We start from the raw sequence: 23366 nt of genomic DNA, 5'->3' as shown, positions 1-23366 counted from the left end.
ACAACAAAAGGACAGAGCGTATTAATATGCTCACCTAAGAGCATGCTAGCTACAACTGGAGTACCTAGACGAGTACTCATCTGACAGGACTTCTTGGGAGCAGATGGAGCAGAAGAAGAGCTATCCGCTCGCCCCCTCTTTCCAAAAGTGCGAGGAGCTCAAGGAACTAGATGAGGAACATACTCTTCATATACATCAGAAAATGCAGAAGAAACACCAGGAAGCATCATGGTAGTTTGAAACTTATTGGTCAAAGAAGCCATAGCAAGACTACCCCTAGCCTCCACATTTGCAGGGAGATCATCAAGGGGAATTGGATCAGCGAAATTATGCCCCAATTCCTATAAAAGAGTAAAACAACAAGACAAGGAAGATTAAGCAAAAGTAGATACAACGAAAGAGAATCAAAAGTACTCGTATAAAGAAAAGAACAACTCACAGCAAGGGATGGGTTCTTAGCGCTGTACTCAAGGACAGCAAGCGGAACGATGCTTACTCCTTTCAGCATCTTCTAGAGACGCTCGAGCACCTCCTCGTTGGTTAACTCAAGGGCAGGGACCATACGAGAAGGGTCCTTAGCCCCAGAGTACTCGAAACCGTAATGTTCGCGCTCCTTCAAAGGATGAACTCAGCAACGAAGAAAACTTGAAATAATACCAAAGCTGGTCAAGCCTTGCTGTTTCAGAGTGCAAATCCTCTCGAGAAAAGGCTTGATCGTCTAGAGCTCAGCAGTCATCACAGGGTTCTTATCCCATTGGTCATTAACCAAGGGACTAGATCCGGAGTGAACAGAAAGAGGAGGAATCAAGTTGGCAGCATAGAACCAGTCAGCACGCTAATCTCTTATAGAATCAACTAGGTCATAGTCAAAAAATTTGCTCTTAAGACCCTAGCAAAACAGGATCTCGTAGCCACCAAGAACATTGGTGTCATCGCGGCGGGGTTGTGGCTTTAGGCGGAAAAAGTAGCGAAAGAGGGAAAGAGAAGGAGGAATTCCAAGGAAGGTTTCACAAAGATGAACGAAAATGGAAAGATGAAGGACAGTGTTGGGGGCAAGGTGATTCAGGATAATCCCAAAATAGCCGAGAAACCAATGAAGAAAAGCAGAAGCCGGGAGGCAAAGTCCAGCACAGATAAAGGAAATGAAGAGAATAATCTCACCAGGACCTGGAGCAGGAACCCGATGCTTGCCCGGAGCCCTCCATTCAGCAATGTCCTTGCTCTGGATCAGACCATCGCCAACAAGCTCGCGAAGCTGGTCTTCGGTCGTTGTCGGAGCCGGCCAAACCTTCTGGGTAGCCCTCATGGCCATGAACTCTTGGTTCTCGATCACGGAAAGTGATGACTCCTCATCCACAAAGGCTGCCTAGGACTTGCTCGTGGTTTTCTTCTTACCCATGTACTAGTGGAAGCAAAAAGGCACTAGGGAAAGAGAAGGCTCGGACGGCAGCGCTCAGATGACGGTGGCAATGGTGACGGTAGAGTTGCAAAGGCTAGGGTTTCAAGGCAAAGGCAGGGTACCAAAGAAAAGGAGGAGAAAGGCCTTTAAATAGATTTTACACCGGTGAAAACATGGCCCACCAGGCCTGTTTTAACACAGCATGAGGACGCAATGGTCCATTTACTGACACAGCTAAAATGATGGAAGGCATAAATCCACACAACGGTACAGTTCAATGGGCAGATTCTGGACTATCTATCCAACAAAATGGCAGAGTTACCATATTGCTGCAAAAAGAACTCATCAGCCATGAAGCAACAAAGGGTCACCAACAAAGAACACAACAACCCGGATCTTATAGAAAGAACTCGGGAATCTCTCAAACAATCGTAAAATCAGCAGAATAAAGGATGACAACTCAGAAGACAAGATTTTTTTCAATTATAAATGGTTTCAAAAAATAGAAGATTACACATCTTACAAGACCCAACGAACTCGGTACTACGACAAACAAGGTAGCAAAGAGGAACCCGGACACAACTAGGCTCTGAAACGACTACGTGTTCCAAATTGCTACTCGATAGAACAAACCGCACTCGGCTACATTGTTTTCTTCAAAGGACGAACACAGTGCATCCAAGGCGAAGATCAGCAGCATAGCGGGACAACATGGAGTAGAGAAGGATGGCAGGCATCTGTCTACCCAAGACCGATGTGATGCTAGATATGGTGTTGATCTGCACCGGACAGTCTCGGAGAAGGCGGCGAGGATCAACCTAGAACTGCTAGATGAAGGAACGAAGCCCACATCACAAGACTTCCTCCAACTACCGCCACGTACACCCTGGTACATTGCTGCTGCGGGATTAGTCTACCTCTAATCCCTATCACAAGACTTCCTCCAGCTACAACAAGGCATACCAGAACTACAAAATACGCCCGGGGGCTGCTCTACTTCACAAACTATCATATTCATGACTAATAGAGACTTCACAACAAGCAGCAAAAATGCTCGATGAATCAAAATAGCACAAAAGAAGGATATTTATAGGCCAAAGAAGCAGTGCACATGGACCAAGAGCACCAGCGGAACAAACCTAACAAAGGACACAGTGAAAAGACAGAATTCAATAAAAAAGGACTCAAGCCTGAAGGAACAGTACTCAAGGACAAGCATATTCGAAAGGATATACCAACACTGTACAACTCATGAACAAACAACATTTATACTCAACTACCACCATGCAACTACACCTGACAAAAAGCAAACTACCAGAGAATATGCCAAGACCCTTTATCTGAGTTCTTTTTTAATAAAAGAATCCGGGAATGTGCTCCGGGGCTGCAACAGAAAAGGTTTTCAATTCTTTAAACAACCCAGAATCAAGACTCTCCAACTTTTTGTTACAAATAGCAAGAGGCTCGGGGGCTACACTCAGTGAGTGCACTTTTTCTTCAAAAAAGCGCACATCACTCAGAAGACTTCTTCAGAACAGGAATTTAACAACATAAAGATTCAGGACCCTCTAACTTTTTGTTCCAAATAGCAAGAGGCTCGGGGGCTACACTTAGTGAGTGCACTTTTTCTTCAAAAAAGCGCACGTCACAGAAAAGACTTCTTCAAGGCAAACCACTTCAAGACCTTAAGACAAAAAGAACCCGGAACGAACCATATCTGAGTCATTTTTGACCTTCAACGAAGAAACAGAGTAGTTTCAAGACAAGATCCTCCAGCTCCTTGTTCCAAATAGCAAGAGGCTCGGGGGCTACACCTAGATGGATGAACTTTTTTCAAAAAGCACACACCACTCGAAGATCCAAAGAAGCGCTACATGGTTTCACTCAGGAAAGCACTCAGACGACCCTTGTTTCTACTCGTCAAGAGGAACAAGACGAGGCTTCCAGATTTCAACCATGAAGTGCTCGGGGGCTTGTCGATGCGGGACCCATAGGATACCCCGCAAGGAAGAGAGAAGATCTAGTCTAACTAGGACTCTACATTGTAAACCGACTTGGACTCTGGCCTCCTGACTATATAAAGGAGGGCAGTGCTCCTTGGATCGGGAGTTCAGAGAACAATTGTACAACACAACACTTTACAATCAATCCAACGCAAAGGCTAACGCCGACTGGACGTAGGACTATTACTCGATCAAAGATTGAAGGTCCGAACCAGGATAAATCGACTGTCTCTTGCGTTAACCGTCGAGTTCCGCATACGCTGAAGCCCGAACAATACTTTGACTGTCTCTTGCGTTAACCGTCGAGTTCCGCATACGCTGAAGCCCGAACAATACTGCCCCGGGGACCCCCGTGGCAGGCTATCGGTGGTCAAACATCGACAGAAGAGGAGGTTAACGAGGCGAGGCCCACGCGTCAATGAAAGTGGGAGGTGAGGTGGGGGCGGGTGGGCCAATGGGAGGAGTGGATATTGTGCTGGCCTTGCCCACATGGCAGAGGAAGAGGGAGAGGTGGGACTAGGGTTGGCATGGTGTATGGGTCAAACTTAGCCTCGGTGGGAGGGTAAGCGGTCTAGCCAAAAAGGAAAGATGGGGAAGGAGATGGATCGATAGGTGGGACTTCAATTCTAGCAAAAAGAGGAGGGGTTGGGCTAGGAAAAAGAAATAGGGAGAGAAATTCAGCCCAGGTGGGAGGGGCTTGACCAAAAAGGAAAGATGGGAAGGGAGAGTATGATCGATCGGTGGGGCTTCGGCCCAAGCAAGACGAAGATAGGGTTAGGCTATAAAAGGAAACAGAGGGAGAGAAACGGGGTCGTTGATGGGAGGCAGCCAGGCCAAAAAGATAGGGAGGGAGAACATGGATTAACAGGTGGGGCTCCGGCCCAGCGAAAAGAGGGAGGAGTTGGGCTAGAAAAAAAAACAGAATGGGTGAAAAAGGTGGGGTACTAGGGTTTTAGCCCAACTTGAGTTTTATATAACTTTAAAACCTAATCAAAGTTTAAGCATTTCATACCGATAAACACTTATACATACTAGCTACAGGAATACAACAAACTTTTTAAACCCGATGTCATGTTAGATGTAATTTATAAAATGTATATTTTTCTCCTCCATAATAATTATTATTCCCTCCATTCCAAAATAATTACACCTCTAAAATTCAAACATTGTATCAAAATAGATGCTCGTATAAGAGAAAATGACCTGCAGTAATTACACCTCTAAATTTCAAATACTGTGCTAAAATAGATGCTCATAAATATAGAAAAGGTCCTGCAGCGCTATCCATCAGGTGGCCTGCTAGAGACCAAACAGTCATTACCAACCACAGGTGCCAGACCCTTTTGTAGGGGCAACAACGTAATTTCCAATCTAGCCACAGGTGCCAGACCCTTTTGTAGGGGCAACAACGTAATTTCCAATCTACACTAATCTGCTCTCTAATAAGGTCTAGACGTGTGTTTATTCTGAGACAGATGAAGTATGTATTAGCTCTAATAAATTCTAGAAAAAAATAAAATATTGCAAAATGTGAATTAGGGTGTTACAAGACGGCAACTTGCGAGAAAAGGTGCATTGCAGACATGCTCATCAAACAAAATTGTCAGGCTACTTAAGTGAAGAATTATGTGCCTACTGTAGAGTACAAATAGCTACATACTTGGACTAAATCAACAAAAGTCGTTTTGGTTAGATTAACTGAATCTATTTGCAGAATTATTCAGTTTGGTCGACTTCCATGGCTTTGACAGAGTCTATCAGAATTTCTCTTAGGCTCTGTCTCCTTTCTTTCGCCAGGCTAATGCACTCCTGCATGACAAGCATGACATACAATTAGCATCAATTATTAGTTTAAATGTGCATTATATTTGGAGGAATACATATATCACGTGGCAATTCAATATAATAAAAAAAAGGAGTAAATTCTCATGAAACAAAATCAAATGTTAATACTAGACTTTGTAAATTTGTAGTGTTATCAGTCCATTGACGACAGTTAGTATACAATGGATAATATCTTTCTTATCAAATGCTCCATCCGTTCCAAATTGTAAGTCGTTTTAGTTTTGGTTTTTATAGGTATGTAGCTTTTGCTATGCATCTCGATATACACTATGTCTCAATACATAGTAAACCCTAAACTTACAATTCGGAATGGAAGGAGTAAAATATAAGAAGCCTATTCTCTGCTATGACACACTGCAGCAATATTCAAAAGCGCTGCATTGACTAAAGACAGAACAGTGTAAGTGAAATATTTCCATAACGAAACATTCTACTAAGCTCAGATTAACTAACCTTAATAGTCGCCATGGATGTCACTGCACCTCCAACTTTTTGTAATGACACTAGGCGGTCTGAAGAATCTACAACAGTCACATATGTCTCTATTATAAATTCTTCTTCAGAAGTTGGGTCCGCTAGTATACTATCTTTATGAAATGCACACGTAAGGGACAATGGAATGTCGCCAAGTGTCAGCTTCTTCTTTTCTCTGTTTACCAATTCAAATTTGTTTTTTCCATCATTGCCTCCAACAGTAAATAATCTACCATCATCACCAACAGAAACTAAAGGAATCTCCACTGCAAAAATTACATAAAATTTGTAGTGATTAGAGAGAAATAAGCAAGGTACTAGCAGTAGGACCACTGAGCCACTGAAATGGAACACAAAAATGGACATGTATGAACTGAATTTGAAGAACAATAGAGGTGAGCACAGCAGAGCTGATAATTCGACTACCAACCTAAACACTTCAAATATAACAAAACACAGATTGCTCAAGTGTATGTTTTCACCAACAAAAGCATAATACAAAAAAGTTTTAGTGCTTAGTCCTAAAAGAACAGGCCATCAGTTCAATTCAGAGATCAAGAGTCAAGACCAGCTTCAGCCACTAGGAGAGAGTACTCTCTAAAATAAAACAGAATGTTCTTGATGATCATACATTCATACTCCTGGAAACCAGATCAAGTTATGCATGAGAACTTGTCAATACACATGAAAATCCAGGCCCTCAAGCAAATGACAGTCAGGGTGTTTGCAATTGTAGTTTTCTTGCACAAGTGCACTAAGCAATATTCGATTTCAATCATGACAACAAAAAGACATAATTATCAATTTATCATGTAGCAGATAAAGCACCCAGACATTCTTAAAAAAGCAAGATATCATCGTATTCGAAATTAATCAAATATCATCAAACACCAAGCATCTAGTTAGAACACAAAAACATACATATTTCCTCCTAAATGAGTAATTTGCATTCAATAACAATTATCAAGAGCTTCAACATAAATAATTAAATATCCTGTATTCAAGTCTTTCAAGCATAAACTTGACAAATGACTAGAACCATAGTAGGAAGCAACTATCTCAGTATAGCAGCTTTCTGAATTGAAAACTAACACAGGAAATATGTTAGAACCAAAGAACGATATGCAACATTTTCGTCTCAAATTTTATAGGTAACTCTTTTCTCAACAATTTGTGTGTTCAATATTCCCATAGGCTGAATCAGCTTGAGAGGTTTGTTCATTTCGGTTGGTTCCATTAGAAAGTTTCACACAAAGAAGACATAGTATAGTAGTAATGTGACTGCATACTTCATGATGGAAATAACAGCAGCATTGTTTGATAGTGATATATTTCCATATTGAACAAAATGAGATAGTGGGAGGATATCATAACCATATGTACAGTGAAAATAAACGAACGTACAATGTGTGAAGGCAGCCACTGCTGAAATAAGTGCAGCGTCAAACAGAGACCCGTCAGCATTCAGGCAATAGATATCCTGCAAAAGTTCAAAATCCAGAAAAGATCAAAATACAAGCTCTTATGAAAACTTATTCAGGATCTGCAACATCTCAACTTGTTTATAAGGAAAAATTAGACCTATTTTCAGAATATTAGAATTGAAAAAATTTCAATCTAAAATGGAAAGGACACGCCGAAACAGGGTTATTTAATCACTGGCCACTCTTGAACATTATTGACTGTTTTCCACTGTAGTACTGTGCATCCCTCCTTTCCCCTCTTTGCCCTCTGCTGCTGCCAATCAGTAAGACCACTCGAAATCCTAAAGTAATAGCAAGGTACAAAGCTTTAAGTAAACCTGAGACTTTGCTCCCATCACTGAAGCTGGCATCCTTTGTTAATATCTGGGTCTTTTGAGGTTGCAGGTATTAGGGTTCAAGGTTTTGGGACAAGCACACTACATTCTCTTTTGACCATGTTGGTCAGATTTATCTTCCTTTTCCCTTTTTTCCTTTTATTTTGGGACTTGGTTCTGTATTCCTATCCTTAATTCCTTCTTTATATAATGATGGGCAGCTCTCCTGACGGTTTGAGAAAAACAAAGGGACAAGCACAAATGGCAACAAATTGTGAAGTTCTGGAGTGGTAGACTAAGAACCTATTTTGGATTGGCATTTATCTTATTTTACTTATTAGAATGGTATTTTCCAGGTGGTAAAATTTTGAAGCATCATAGATTCAACTTTGCATGATTTGAATGCAACTGTGTAAAACTGTACCCATATCACATATGCACATGTACTGCTGAAGAAACATCCTATTTGGTACTATCATGTGAACCTACAGAGAGAGGACAAGGGCTTAAGAAGGAAATTGTTAAACTCAACGTGGGGCTGGGGGGTTATTCAGTGATTCCAGGCTACACATTGCCTGGTTATCAGAAGTTACACAAAGTTTGTCTAGTTCCTGTCCAATCCCTAAGGTATAAAGGCCTACAACTTAAGGAGCATAGGTTTCAAATGTGCTTCTGAAAACCAATGCTTGGATCATTTTAAATTTTGGGGGTGCTATTCATAAAACATAAATTACAGCATTAGCACTTGACTAAAAAAATTCAGAAGAAATAGGAAGATGGTAATACAAAGAAGGTTTAGGAAGATAATCATGAAATGCTAAGAGTAGAGGAAAGACTTATCAAATGAAGGTGGGCTAACTTCTAAATAAAGAAAATAATCACAAATCGATCACAACTAAGCCAACTAAACAAGAGTGGCTTGAGGAAAGTCACAAGCATGAGTTTCACTGTGTTACGTAAATTTTCAAAACATCACAAGGCATATTAGAATCCTAGCACTGACAGTATAGGATGTGTAAAAATCATATGGAAAGGATATTCTAGCCTGATTGTAAGGGTGTCATTCTCAACTACAAATCATGCTATTCCAAGTCACCTGATCTTTCAAGGTACACTAGTTTTGACTCAATGAAAACCCCTGGGTGCTTGGAGACTTGGTTCCCTTTCTCATATTATTCAACTTATGTGATTTGTCAGTAGAAGTAAAAAGTGGAGTCCTTATAATAACTAACAGTGATTTCTTGTCAAAGGTACTGTTCCTTACTTCCTTTTGTCCACACACTGAAGCTATCAATGAGAGAACCAAGATATATTACCAGGTATGCTAGCCAAGAAGCCTTCCCAGTGATCAAACAGAGGTCCTTCAAATTTAGCATTCCAGAACTGCATAAGAGGACATAACAAAATTGCCATCACTATGTGCCATTCATTAGGTTGTGGGAGTGTTACAGAAAAAGAAATGGCCAAAGTAGTGAAATCATGCAATGATGATACCAAATCCAACAGACAAAAGCCTACAAACAGAACGTACAGGATTTGCATGCATGCCTGAAAAAAGCAAACCAGTGCCTTCTACGCCCTCTATTCTTTTCCACTACAAATTTCTAACTTCAGTCTCCACTTGACCTTTGATTGTTATTTTTTATAGCTGTAGTTATGTCTACTAGTACCAAAAGTGGAGCATGTGTCACTTCATACTCAAAAGAGAAAATTAAGCGTAAACGGAAGGAAAATTTCAAGGAACCCTGCTGTTATTTTGATTTACAGGAAATGGTGCATGGTTTAAAAAAAAGGCATTCTCAAACGACACAAGGAGCTGTGTCATGTCATTGAGAAGAATAAGTACCATATGTAAAACCCACACAACTCCGCAGATAACATGAAAATCCACGCCCCCACTACTTTACAACAGAAATGACACCACAAAAAATACCAAGAACACGACTAACAAGCGACCACTAAACCAGAAAAACTGAAACTATATGAGATCCTGGAGGCCCCGAGCCATTGCTGAACCAAATGGCTATCTCCTTCTCAACTGTCCGAAACACCAATGACACACTTGGAGCAGCGTTATTAAAGACAAAATCATTGCAGTATTTCCACCATGCTATCAAATAATCAGAGAATTAAGGCCATTCAGGCGCTGTTTGTGATCCATGGAAAATAGATCTGAAGCAGTAATGTTCCTCTGTGTATCACTACATAGTGCGTTCTACATAATTAGGGCCTGTTTAGTTCCCCTCCAAAACGCCAAATTTTTCAAGATTCCCCATCACATCGAATCTTTGGACGCATGCATGAAGCATTAAATATAAATAAAAAATAAAACTAATTACACAGTTTAGACGAAATCCACGAGACGAATCTTTTAAGCCTAATTAGACTATGATTGGACACTAATTGACAAATAACAACGAAAACGCTACAGTAGCGTTTTGCCAAAAATTTTGGCATCCAAACTGGCCCTTAGTTTCTGTCCTCTCCAGTCTCCACACTAAGTACAACTAGTCACCTAGTCCATAGTGATAGTGAACAGTCACGATTTTTGGTAGAGATCGATTAAATTTTATCCTGATGAACTCTCTCTTCTTCTATGGAAAGGATTCGATTCTGCACTCATTTACCTATTCATCATTCAATTAAAGAGCTGAAGTTAATAGAGAAACAAAAACCTCATCAAAACGTCTTCAAGGGCCTTGGAGATGACTGGTGCAACCTCAGCGGATCGGCCTGGCCTAACCAGCGGGGAACAGATGGGCGGCATGTGGAACTCAACAGCTACGCAAAACACAAATACGCCAACATCAACAAAAGAATAAAAACCAAAGGCAATAGGAAGCAGCCGGGAAAGGGGGAACACGAACCGACGGATCCTTCGTCTGGGCACTCGGCCGTGGGAGACATCACCTCGAGCTTGACCGACGCGAGCATGGCCTGCAAAGACAATTCGTCGAACAGTTGAAGAGCGCAGCGCAAGACAAGCAAAATGGGAAACATAGGAGAGGGAGGGATAGGAAAGGTGGCAATGTTACGGTATCGCCAAGGCGGACGAGAGCGGAACCATGCGCGGAGGAGACGGCGCCGTGGGCGACGGTGGTGGGGCGGGCTTCTCTGAGGCGGCGGGCATCGATGCGGACGGACTCGCCGAGGTGGCGCTCCAGGAAGGCCACTGGGAATAGGCGGCGGTACGCCTCCACCTCCATCTCGCCGGCAATCCCGCTGGCCGCGGCCGGTTTGGCCTCCGCTGTCATCTTACGTTTGGCGGTGGCCGCTGGCTGCTAAGCTTGTCGGAGACTGCGGTCTACGCCTTGCACGCTGCGCCCCCACGAAGTCGAGATGAGACCGGAGCCGGATACAAAATTAGGTCAATGTTTTGGCGCCCCCACTGCTAGTGACAAGAGGGGGGCGCCACGAACTAAAAATATTTTTTTAAATCTAAAAAATCATAAAAATAAATTTTCAAAATTTTACCCAAGTATTTTTACATGGAAAAATAATGAAATGAAAAATCTTAAAATCTAATTTAATCTTAGAAAATTCAAAGAAAAAATATTTTACCTCAAAAAATTATGAAACTAGTTTCAAAATTTTCTAAAATCATGCTCTATCTTATGGTGACTAGCTTGAAATTGTTTGAATCTTGATGATCTTATTTTGGTGCTTATTTGCTAGTAGAAACTCTTATTATCTGTTATAATTAATCGATGTTATCGTCCAACTACGTAGAAGCACCAGTCGAGTGTCATCAGGACTACGTATGTGCGACAGGGTACATGCAGACTAACACAGCTACTTTGATGGTTAGATTCTCTCGAAGGTGATGCGGCAATGCGCTACAAAAACACTTGTTTTTAAGAACTAATACGCCCAAAGCCTTCTCATTTTTTAAACTTTACCAAATTTGCAGGGCTGTTTCATGTATGACATGAATTAACATGCCTTATTTTCCTAGGAACATTAAAATTTCATGAGAAAAATTAGGTCATGGAGAGTGGCGAGCTTATCCAAATTCCCTCAAAACGGTTTTCAGGTCACGGTTGCTAATGTAAACTAAACTGAAAATAGTAAGCCACAGCTCATTCCCCTAATACTATTACACTTCTCCTATTGTTTGGCTATAATAAAAAATTGTAAATTGTGTCATGTGAGTGGCCTTTTTAAATATACTACTCCCTCAATTCCAAATTATAAATCATTCTAACTTTCTCGGAGAGTCAAAACATCTCAAATTTGACCAAAATTATAGAGAGAATTACAAATATTCATGGCATCAAATAGGCATACTATAAAAATATAATTAATAAAGAATCTAATAATACTTATTTGATATCATAAATGTTATTATTTTATTATATAAAATTTATAAAACTTAAGATGCTTTGACTCTCTAAGAAAGTTGGAATGATTTATAATTTGGGATGGAGTAGTTAATTGTGTGAGATTGTTGCCTCAAATTTTCTAAAAATTCTGAAATATAGCGATTTCCATATTATTAGTCCAAGGAGTCACTCAGGCCCGACCGACCAATAAAACAGTAATCATCAAGCCTCTGTACAGGCAGCTGTCTTCCAGTTTCACATACTACAGGCTTGTTTGGTTGGAGACACTCGGTCGAGAAAACACCATGACCACAAAGAGTTACCATGAAACAAAGTCAAGGGTGAATAGAAGATTTGAGTGCCTGCTACAGCCTCGTCCTTCAAGTGATCCTTATGAGCAGAACCACCATTACAAACATGCAGGTCATCACAAACATTAGCAGCCACTGGAAGCACGTAGTCTTGGAAGCCAGTGAGTAGACCTCCGCAGCTCGAGAGGTTGCGTGGCCCGTGCTTGCCAAGCTCTGCTCGACGGCCCTCTCGGTAGAATCAAGGATCTGCATCAGCAGGTAAGGCAACATTCTAAACAGCACGCAGCTGAAGGAGTTCACCATTGCAATATCAATACAACTTTATCCACATAAACTATTGTGTCAACACAACAGAAATCTGAGGACTAGATGAAAGAAAAATACCTTCTCTGTCTCCTGCACGGATTGATTCATCATTAGGCTACGTTCCTTCAGTTGCTGTGCTAACTCGACCATTTCATCAGTCAAATCTTCTTGGAGCTTCCTGTGTGGTAAGAAAGTAATAGTAAGAGCACAATCTTCATTTGATGACACAAAAAAAATTTGATGCACATATCTTCAAACAATTAGAACAAGAAAGCTAATAGGCATGCACAAATTATAGCTTCCAACACAACAATTTACAAGTTATAGCTTCCAACACAACAATTTTAGTGAGTAATGACACCAGACAACAAATGGACCCAGTAAATGGGTTGCTCGTGTGCAATGAAGAAACTGTGGATAAGAATAACATGGGCATTGAGCTGGAGCCTGAGATATCTTCTCACAGATTAAGACAAAAATGGCATACCTATGCTTCTCAATGTGAGCCTGAGCTTCTGCATCCAATTTTATAGGTGCTCCAATATCTCCTTTTCCTTCCTGATGGCTTGGTCCAACTTCGGCATGGGCTCTATTTAATTTCATCTGTTGGTTCCGTAGCTGTAACCATAAGAAAGGAAAAGAGGCAAAATGACCAAATTTAACTTACGTTGATCTCCTTCGCAGTCCTGATGATAAAGATATTGGACTTTCTGGCTTTGCTTCTTCATAAGAGATTTCATCTCTGCTTTCAATAATTGGCTTTTCATTTTCAGGCTGCACCAACAAGAATATGATAATAACTAATAAGAAGTGTATCCAATCTAAAAGGTATAAGAGGTAAAGGTTCAGATAAAAAAATTAACATCATATGGTGTGGTTGCTTTAAATTCTATGAAGAGCTAGCAAATAAACTAAGCATGATAATGGAAACAATTCAAACAAATGAGTCAATACAATAGACACATACCACTGAAGCAGCAAGCCTGGAAGCTAGTGCTTCGATCTTTTCTGAATACTCAGAAAGCTTAGCTTTTGAAATGCTGAAAATGGAACAAATTCATCAGAAACATGTTCTTCTGATCACACAAAAAATGTAGGAAGCAGCAGTTGGAAAGTTTAACTGAGGTAAATGCTTGCTTTGCTACACCAATTACTAAGACCACTGAACCAGGCATAGGATTGTTCATAAAACAAGGCCAAGCAATAGCCCGGAAACTGTTATCATCAAAACGAAGGCCAGCAAAGAAAAGATTGGAGGAACTTATAAAATGAACCTTTTATATAAGGTTTGAGAAGCAGTGTCATGGTCGGTAAGACCTACGCCAGGAGACGACGACAGAACAAGGCAACAGGCTAGTTAAAGTAGCGAGGGGCAATAGGCCCAGCTGTAATAGATCAGGCCTCCATAGGAGGATAGACTCATGGGCTAAGACCATTAGCAATTGCAACCCCCCTTATATATATGAAGGAGACACATAATGAGAAGGCAAGCTAGTTCGGGGTTAAACCCTTATCCCTCTCTCCCTTCCCTCTTCTCTCCGCGCGCCGCCCTCTTCTCTTCCCTTCTGCCGCCGCCGCTCCCTCTCTGTCCGCTGCTGCGCCGCCCCTCCTCCGCTGCTAGCCAGGCAGCCCAGCTCGGCCAGCCTCAGCCAGGCCAGCGCCACTGCACGGCCAAGCCCGGCCGCCAGCCAGCCGCCACCGCCAGCCAGCCACCGCCGCTGATCAGCCTCCACGTCAGCTGCAGAAGGAGATCAAGTGACTGACAACTGGTATCCGGAGCCACGCCACGACATCTTCATGGAGGACATCGGCGGCGTCACCAATCGTTGGGCGAAGATGTTCGAAAAAAAAATCCAATCCAGAGGACGAACAAAAGTATGTACCACCATCCAAGCGTGCAATACTACCAACTCCCTCCATACCGCAGATTGCACTTCCTCCACTAGAACCAGTTCCGCCAATTCAAACAATTCCACCAGAGGCTCCACCAGATCCAGAACACAGCAAAGACGTACAGAAAGGCGAACAGCATCATTCTCGCCGCCCGACAAACCACCATAAATTATCGTTCCCGGAATATAATGGGAACGAGGAGCCGTCTCAGTGGCTGTACAAATGCAACAATTTTTTTGTCGCTCAGAACACAAAAGAGGACGAACAGATGCATCTAGGCAGCTTTTCACCTGCAAGGGGACGCCCTCACCTGGTTCATCATATGGGAGCAGGAAGTTGGCCACCCAAATTGGCCCCAATTTTCTGAAGCGATTGATAGACGCTTCGGCCCTCCGCTCCATCACAACCATCTCGGCGACCTCACCAACACCTGCCAATTAGGTGAATTGGACAAATATACAAATCAATTTCTCCTCACGCTTACCAAGGTAACAGGCCTGTCAACTGCTCAGCAAGTGATGTTATACACCGCTGGATTAGCATCAACACTGCAGATAGACATTCAACTTCAACAACCCCCGGAATTGGAGACAGCAATGGCATTGGCCAGGAAATTTCAGCCCTCAACTCCACCACAGAAGTCTGTTCAGCATAAACAGCCGGACAACTAGGATATACAAATCTCACTTAATGCGGTTACAGGAATCACCACAAGTCAGACAATGCAGGTTCAACTCTCAATCAATGGTCGTGACTTCTAGCACTACTAGACTCAGGGTCAACCCACAACTTCATTGATTCAAATACAGCAGTTGACCTCAATCTCCAGCTGCACGCCTGCCCCAAACTCTCTTAAAGTTGCAGTTGCAAATGGAGATCAAATTTCTAATGTGGGCATCTACAACAATTTACTAGTCCAGATCGACTCAGAATCATTCATCGTTGACTGCTACAGCATCAAACTCGGAGGATATGATTTTGTTTTAGGTGTCAATTGGTTAAGCTCACTCGGACCAATCATCTGGGATTTCAACAACCTCACTATGAAATTCTGGCGCAATGGATGCCAAATTATATGGACAAGCTTAAGCAAGCCACCACAACAACCACTGCCTACACACACTGAGTGCTCCAGAATCAATGGACAACCTCCTGCAGACATTCTCATCACTCTTCAAGGAACCTCAAGGGTTACCCCCAAAACGGCGATATGACCACCGCATTCATCTCAAAGATCCAACCAAACCGACAGCTGTTCGACCCTACCGCTACCCGCAGATTCAAAAAGATGAATTGGAAAAACAATGCCACAGTATGCTGACACAGGGGATCATCAGATACAGTACCTCCCCATTCTCATCACCAGTACTGCTTGTTAAAAAACAGGACGGATCATGGCGTTTCTGTGTTGACTACCGTGCCCTCAATGACCACATTAAAAGATAAATTTCCTATCCCGGTAATTGATGAACTACTCGACGAACTCAAAGGAGCTAAGTAATTCACCAAATTGGATCTCAGATCAGGATACTATCAGGTACGCATGCACCCCGATGATATTAAGAAAACAGCCTTTAGAACTCACCATGGCCACTTTGAATTCTTGGTCATGCCTTTCGGCCTGTGCAATGCTCCCTCCACCATCCAAGCTCTTATGAATGACATTCTTGGCCGTTACCTGCGGAAATTTGTTTTGGTATTCTTCGACGACATATTGATTTACAACAACTTGGGAAGAACATCTCCAACACATTCGGCAAGTAATGGCTCTCCTACAGGCTAATTCAGTATTCCTTAAGAAATCCAAATGCTCCTTTGGACAAACAACTGTAGGCTATCTGGGACACATTATATCAGATCAAGGGGTTGCAGTTGACCCAGAAAAATTTAAAGCCATCACTTCTTGGCCCCAGCCTAGTGACAGTTAAACAATTGAAAGGCTTTCTTAGGACTTGCTGGCTACTACAGGAAATTTATCAAAAATTATGGTGCAATCACCAAACCTACCTCCTCAAGAAGGACAATTTCCGCTGGACTGAGCTGGCACTGACATCATTCCAACAACTCAAACAGGTCTTATCTACAGCACCAGTCTTGCAGCTACCTGACTTCAACAAACCATTTTTGGTGGAATGCGACGCGTCTTCCACAGGTTTTGGAGCAGTACTTCATCAAGGAGACGGTCCAATAGCTTTCTTCAGCCGCATAATTGCTCCCCGACATGCAAAATTAGCTGCATATGAAAGAGAATTAATTGGTTTGGTCACAGCAGTCAAGCATTGGCGACCCTACCTCTGGGGGCGCACGTTTCTTATCCGTTCTGACCATTACAGTCTCAAATACATTATGGATCAGCGCCTTTCAACAATTCCACAGCACCAATGGGTTAGTGAATTGTTGGGCTATGACTTCACAGTTGAGTATAAACCAGGCAAACAGAATACAGTGGCCGACGCCTTGTCTCGCCTGGGATGCAACTGAGCCTTCACTGATGGCCCTGTTAGAGATTACCTTCCCAATATTCGATCATCTCAAGGCTGAAATCACTACCAATGAAGAGACAGGCAAGCTCGGGCAGTCTATCAAAACAGGGCAACTCTCACCTGCATGGACATTCGAGGACGGCCTCATCCTCTACAAACAACGGGTACATATTCCATCATCCTCACCTATCCTACAAGAAGTTCTCCACTCCATCCATAATTCTACACATGAGGGATCTGAGAAAACACTACATCGGTTCCAGCAAACTTTTCATACTCCTCGAGCCAAACAAACAGTTCAACAGTTGTTAGTGACTGCACAGTCCGCCAATGCAATAAAACAGAACACCTCCACCAAGCTGGCCTCCTTCAACCACTACCAATACCAAAACAAATCTGGGAGGACATATCCATGGATTTTATTGAAGCATTACCTAAGGTCAGGAGGTAAATCTGTTATTCTCACTGTCGTGGATCGCCTCTCCAAATATGCTCATTTCATCCCTCTGGCACATCCTTACTCCGCAACAATGGTGGCTCACAAATTCTTCTCCGAGATAGTCAGATTACATGGGTTACCAAAATCCATTGTCAGTGACAGGGATGTCGTCTTCACCAGCAGATTCTGGTAGGAACTATTCCGGTTGTCAGCAGTGAAACTACAGATGACATCAGCCTACCACCCACAATCAAATGGCCAATCAGAGATCGTCAACAAAATCATCACTATGTATCTGCGCTGCTTGAAAGGAGACAGACCCAAAGAATGGATCAGATGGCTTCCTTGGGCAGAATTTTGCTACAACACTGCTTACCATAAATCCATCCGACGTGACCCTCCACAGTTCAAAACCTATAGCCCAGGTGATGCTGCAGTACCTTCAGTTGATGACTGACTTACTTACCGAACGTGACCAGTTCCTGGAACAAACAAAGGTATGTCTCCAACAGTCCCAGGATTACTACAACAAATATTATGATAACAAGCACACGAATCGATCATTCCAAGTCGGCGATTGGGTGTGGCTTAAACTGATGGCCCGAGCAGCAGTGGGAATCTCCAAGCTCCAGAAAGGCAAGCTAGCTCCAAAATACTCTGGCCCCTTTCAGATAAGTGAATGCATCGGCTCAGTTGCCTACCGTTTGAATCTACCTCAAGAGGCTCTGTATCCACAATGCCTTTCATGTGAGTATGCTTAAACCACATAAAGGTACACCACCTTCAGAGCCAGGACAGGTGCCAACAATGCATGAAGGAGCTGCAGTTCCAGAACCCGACCTCATGCTTAAATCAAGATTATACCGGGGACAACTACAGGTATTGATCAAGTGGAAGAACTAGCCGGCTGCAGAGTCCTCTTGGGAAGATGCTGAACTCTTCCAGAAGCTATATCCCAAATTTCAGCTCGAGGACGAGCTGATTCTTCAGGCAGGGAGAGATGTCATGGTCGGTAAAACCTACGCCAGGAGACGACGACAGAACAAGGCAGCAGGCTAGTTAAAGTAGCGAGGGGCAATAGGCCCAGATGTTATAGATCAGGCCTCCATAGGAGGATAGACTCATGGGCTAAGCCCATTAGCAATTGTAACCCCCCTTATATATATGAGGGAGACACTTAATGAGAAGGCAAGCTAGTTCAGGGTTAAACCCTTATCCTCTCTCTCCCTTCCCTATTCTCTCCGCGCGCCACCCTCTTCTCTTCCCTTCTGCCTGCCGCCGCTCCCTCTCTGTCCGCTGCTGCGCCACCCCTCCTCCGCTACTAGCCAGGCCGCCCAGCCCGGACAGCCTCAGTCCGCCTCAGCCAGGCCAGCGCCACTGCACGGCCAAGCCCGGCCGCCAGCCAGCCGCCGCCGCCGATCAGCCCTAATCGGCTGCTCAACCTCCACGTCAGCCACAGAAGGAGATCAAGCGACTGACATGCAGTACAGAAAGAGTACCCTGACTTCAGTAACAGAACTTTAGTAAACCTGAATGAGAAACCATGCATTTATCAAGTGGCGACCAATGTGGCCTTTCATGGCAGAAGAATGATTTTTCTGCGGAGCGCTTACGTATAAAAAAAAAGGCTATTTTGATAAGATAATAAGGCCCTCGATCCTCATTCTTGTCTTTTTGGGGCCATTTTGTCACTCATCAGAATGTGAAGTCATAAAAGACTTAACAAAATATTGAAACACAATGTCAGTGCCAGCCAAATTGAAATAGCCAGCAAAATGCAAAAGGCTTATCAGAATGTATTCTTAATTAGCAGCCAAGTACTCCCTGTACAGGTTTCAGGATTTTACATTGATGCAAAACGCAAAAGGTGGATAGTGATACTGATGCATGGGCAAGATCGATTTTAAGATTTATGTATAACAGATTCTTTTTTTTTTTTTTGCCGCTATCATATGGAAGATTATTTTCCTTTTTCCTTAAAACTACGGAACCTTATGAAACATTAGGTGACGCACAAATAACCACCACATCACTATATCTGTATATCAGTATTAAAAAAAAAAACTTTGATGCTATGACATTGCTGAGAATGCACCTTGATATCCCTTCTGGTGTAGTCTCAGCTCCTAGCATGCTCCAAAAGCTCCCGGGCTGTGGTTACATACTGCACTGGAACAGAGGCTTGTAAGTAATTAGTAAAATAGTACTCAAATTCAAAGTGATAGAAGATTCATACACCATGTGTTGTACTGAAACAAAACATCCTGAGATTGTTCTCTATCACTAATAAAAAGAAACAGAATGAGGCTACATCGACTTCTTTTCTATCAAATCAATTACACGGGATGGAAATCAAACTATCTAAGAAATTCATATTAGCAACTCTTACCTACATAGACTAGTTTAGCCTGATTTTGCTGCCGGGGAGCGGCCTCCAGCAGCCTTATAAGGTTCACTTCCACCTTGTTGAGCCTCATGTTGATGTAGCAAGCTGGACAAGGAGCATTGCAGGTTCACAGGCAGACTGAGTAAAGTTAGTACATGGGTGTACAAATGTATAGCCGATATTTTTTGGTAAAAAAAAAAATCGAAGTTAGTAGGATAAACACATGTATACATTTGCCAAAAACCACATGTATACATTTCAGTAGTAATTAGATCAGATCCGGATACGAATAGCCAAAAAACTTAAGTTAAGTTAGAGTTCGGGCAGGAGCAGACCCAGTAACGGCAGTGGCGGATATAGGATTTTTGCATGACCAAAATTTTCATATCCAAATCGGTAAAAACCATTTAGCAATTCGGTGAAGTAGCATAAAAATTGACCCACGATTCGGTATACAAATAGTAAATAGCATAATAAGTCTTAAATTAAATACTCATAAGTAATCAACCAATAAATCCTGGCTAATTTCTACAATTCTGCTACCTAGACGGCTACATCTAAAAGCTACATCAGAATATCAAATTAGATCAGAGAAAGTTAGCGTTAGAGATTTTGCAAGGAAGAAGAGAATGGAGGGGAAGAGGATTCTCGGTTCATACCAGGCTTGCCGCCAGCCTGGCTGGAGAGCGGACGACGCCGGGGCTGGGGGCGCGCCGACGTGATAGGAGACGGCGGCGCGGAGACTGGGGATGCGCCGGCGTGGCTGAAGACGGGGCAAGCGGCGCGGAGACTGGGGGTGCGAAGGTGGAGAGCTAGGGCCTAGCCGCCTAGGGAGTACGCCGGCTAGGATGGGGGCGGCGTGCCGGCGCCGATTCCCGACTGGCGGTCTGGCGCTGTCGCCCATCGCGCAGGGGGCAATAGAACTTGGGCAAATTCATGTCACATAAAATAAAATATTCAGATGCTAATTAAGCTAATTATAAAACTAATTATACGGATGAAGGCTAATTCACGAGACGAATCTATTAAGCCTAATTAATCCATCATTAGCGCATGTTTATTGTAGCATCATATTATCAAATCGTGGACTAATTAGGATTAATAGATTCGTCTCGCAAATTAGCCTCTATCTATGTAATTAGTTTTGTAATTGATCTATATTTAATGCTTCTTATTAGTATCTAAATATTCAATGTGACCGGAATTTAGGAGAGCCTAAAGAACTAAATAGGGCCTTACACTCGTGGCACGACAGCGCGTCAGTTCAGGTGGGATCCGAGAGCATGAAGGTGGCAAATGACCGCGGCTGCCCCTGCCCTCTGCTGCTAACCCAGCCGGGCCGCACTCGGTCGCCTCGCTCGGTCCATTCGCTCGTTCTTCGTCTCCCCGCTCTCGCCGTAGCCTCCTCTGCTGCCACCGCCATCGCGCCGTGGTCCATGTCCTCGACGCAGGCGCCGGCAGCGAGGCGACCAAGGAGACGGCGGCGCGGGTGCTCTGCATGCTCACCGAGAACTCGGACAATACGTGGACTGTCGTGGCGCACGACGACGTCACGGCGCTGCTCAACTTGTGCACGGACCACGGAGCGAGGAGCGGCGAGCTCGTGTGCGCAGCGTGCTGGGTGCTGTGGAGCCTCGCGGGCGTCGACGAGATCTGGAAGTACATGGTGGACAACGCTGGGCCATCCCAGTGCTCGTGTCTCTCTCGTAGAGGGCCACGGACGACGCGACGTGAATCCAGGCGATGGAGCTCCATGCAATCGACGTGCTCTGCCTCTCTCCGCCCACCACCACGGACCGTCTCCTCGCCGTCGGGTTCCTCGGCCACGTCCTCTCCCTCCTTTGCAACGACGACACCACGTTGTAGCACTGTGCCCCGAAGGCAGCGCACCGGACCTCGTCAAGGGTGGCAACTCCACCGGGACAGCCGCGACGGAGGAACGGAGCATGCTGTCAACATGGTGCTCGCAGGTGGCGGTGCTGGAGCATGAGGTCATGGGGCGCTGGAGCCTAAAGCCGTGCTGGAGCTTTGCGCAGCTGTGCCGCGCCGGCGCCGCAGAAGATGTCGCCGCCATGGTCGTCGTTGTCGGGCCCAACGAGGGGATGTGGCTGGTCCCTTCGCTCCTGTTCGAGCAGCCCCGTGGGCGGCTTTCGGCCGCCGCAGGTGTCCTCGCCGCCGTCTCTCCTCGCTCACGGCAGCAGCCGCGGCCGCCATCCTCGTCGGAGGACCCGCCACAGCCACCTTCTCCGGGTCTCCGATGGCGACCTACCCTAGGCGGAGCCGTTCAACGCGATGTCCGGCCAGCTCGTGGCACTCGGTGCCGATGAGGTTGGCTCTGTCGATGAGGCCATCCGGAGGCTCGCGTCGGCGCTGCACGATCGCGGCGAGGGCGCCAACTAGGTGGCCATGCGCGCCGCGGTGCAGGAGGTGGAGAGGCGCACCGAGGAGCTCGCGCTGCTGCTGGGCCGCCCATCGAACGCCGTCAACAGCGTGTTGCGCACCGCGCTGGGCCTCCGCAACGCCGAGCTAAGCTACTTCATGGCCCTCGTCGCCGTCCCTGTCGGGAGCGCGCGGTGCTCGGGGAGTCAGGGCTCTTCGGGATGCCCGCGAACGAGCAGCACCAGCCTCACGGGTGCACCCGAGGGCCCAATGGGTGCACTGCACGGCCAGACCCTCAGCAGTGTTGTGCCTCGTACAAGCATCCTGAGGGCGAGGCGTGCGTGGGCACGGACGGCCGCAGGATCATATCAGGACACTGATGACGAACGCGCTGGGAGCAGGAAGAGAGCAGGGGTAGGAGAGATATTTGACGTCCGTATGCTGACTTGGATCCCTACTGGCGCGAGGGCTAACGTGCCACATGAGTAAAAATGACATTTTTTTATCTATTTTCCGTCTTTACTTGAGAAAATGTAGCGGTCGCGCGGAGGCGGAGAGACGTCGGGGACTCGAGGAACAAGCTGAGTCGTGCGACTGAAACGTTTTTTTTACAATGCAATGCAATATAGTTTTGTTGGGCTGGGCTAGGGTATTGCCATACCTTGAGCATGACTGTGCAGCCCAAGAACATTTTTTTTATAACAACAGCCCAAGAACATTTTTTTTATAACAACAGCCCAACATTGGAGTACGCATGCACCCAACATTTTCTTGCAAAAAAAAGCGAAAAAAGTTTATATATTCGCATAATATATGTAACTAGTATTGCCCGTACTAACGCTACGGTGACCTACGATAGTACAAAACAAACATTGAAAAGATAATATATGCATCGGTAATAAATATATTAACACTGATATCATTTGAAATACATTGATAACTTCACAGGACACACTCAAAGAGTTAGAACTATAATAAGTTTATTTTCTGCCAATCACCTTCCCTACCCTAGATATAGAGGCCTAAATAAGAATATCTTGGTGGCAGTGATCGCCGTGGCAAAGGTTCAATAAGGTGTGTGCCAAGCACCTTTCTATCAAAATCTTCTCTGCAACTAGCAAACATGAGATGACCAATATACCATCTGCAACTTAACCCATCAATGGCAATATTTGTTTTGGTTCCTGTCGGTGACCGATTTATGAGCTATTATTTCTCATCCTAACTATTATCATTTGCTCAGAACCAACAAGAACAAAATTTAATATTTAAGAAATCAAGAAATGATGGGAAGAACATACCGCATTGATCAGCCCATAAAATAAACT

General features: G+C 44.1%; 1 protein-coding gene and 1 pseudogene across 1 annotated transcript; both read right to left on the bottom strand.

The window, feature by feature from the left end:
* Nucleotides 1–4013: 4013 nt before the first annotated feature.
* LOC136472906 (uncharacterized) lies at nt 4014–10947 on the bottom strand. The gene is made up of 7 exons (XM_066470607.1): nt 10555–10947; nt 10387–10456; nt 10195–10300; nt 8836–8902; nt 7126–7201; nt 5701–5987; nt 4014–5211 (listed from the first exon to the last, which is right to left on the bottom strand). Exons 1-7 carry the CDS (start codon nt 10771–10773, stop codon nt 5119–5121), a joined length of 918 nt encoding a protein of 305 aa, XP_066326704.1. The 5' UTR covers nt 10774–10947; the 3' UTR covers nt 4014–5118.
* Nucleotides 10948–12052: 1105 nt separating this feature from the next.
* Nucleotides 12053–20584, bottom strand: LOC136476937 (uncharacterized; annotated as a pseudogene).
* Between the last annotated feature and the right edge of the window lie 2782 nt (nt 20585–23366).

This window comes from Miscanthus floridulus, chromosome 8 (genome assembly GCF_019320115.1).
Source record: "Miscanthus floridulus cultivar M001 chromosome 8, ASM1932011v1, whole genome shotgun sequence".
In the NCBI taxonomy this organism is placed as follows: domain Eukaryota; kingdom Viridiplantae; phylum Streptophyta; class Magnoliopsida; order Poales; family Poaceae; genus Miscanthus; species Miscanthus floridulus.
Note: the sequence above shows the minus strand (reverse complement) of the source record. Positions and strands in the feature narration are given on the sequence as shown.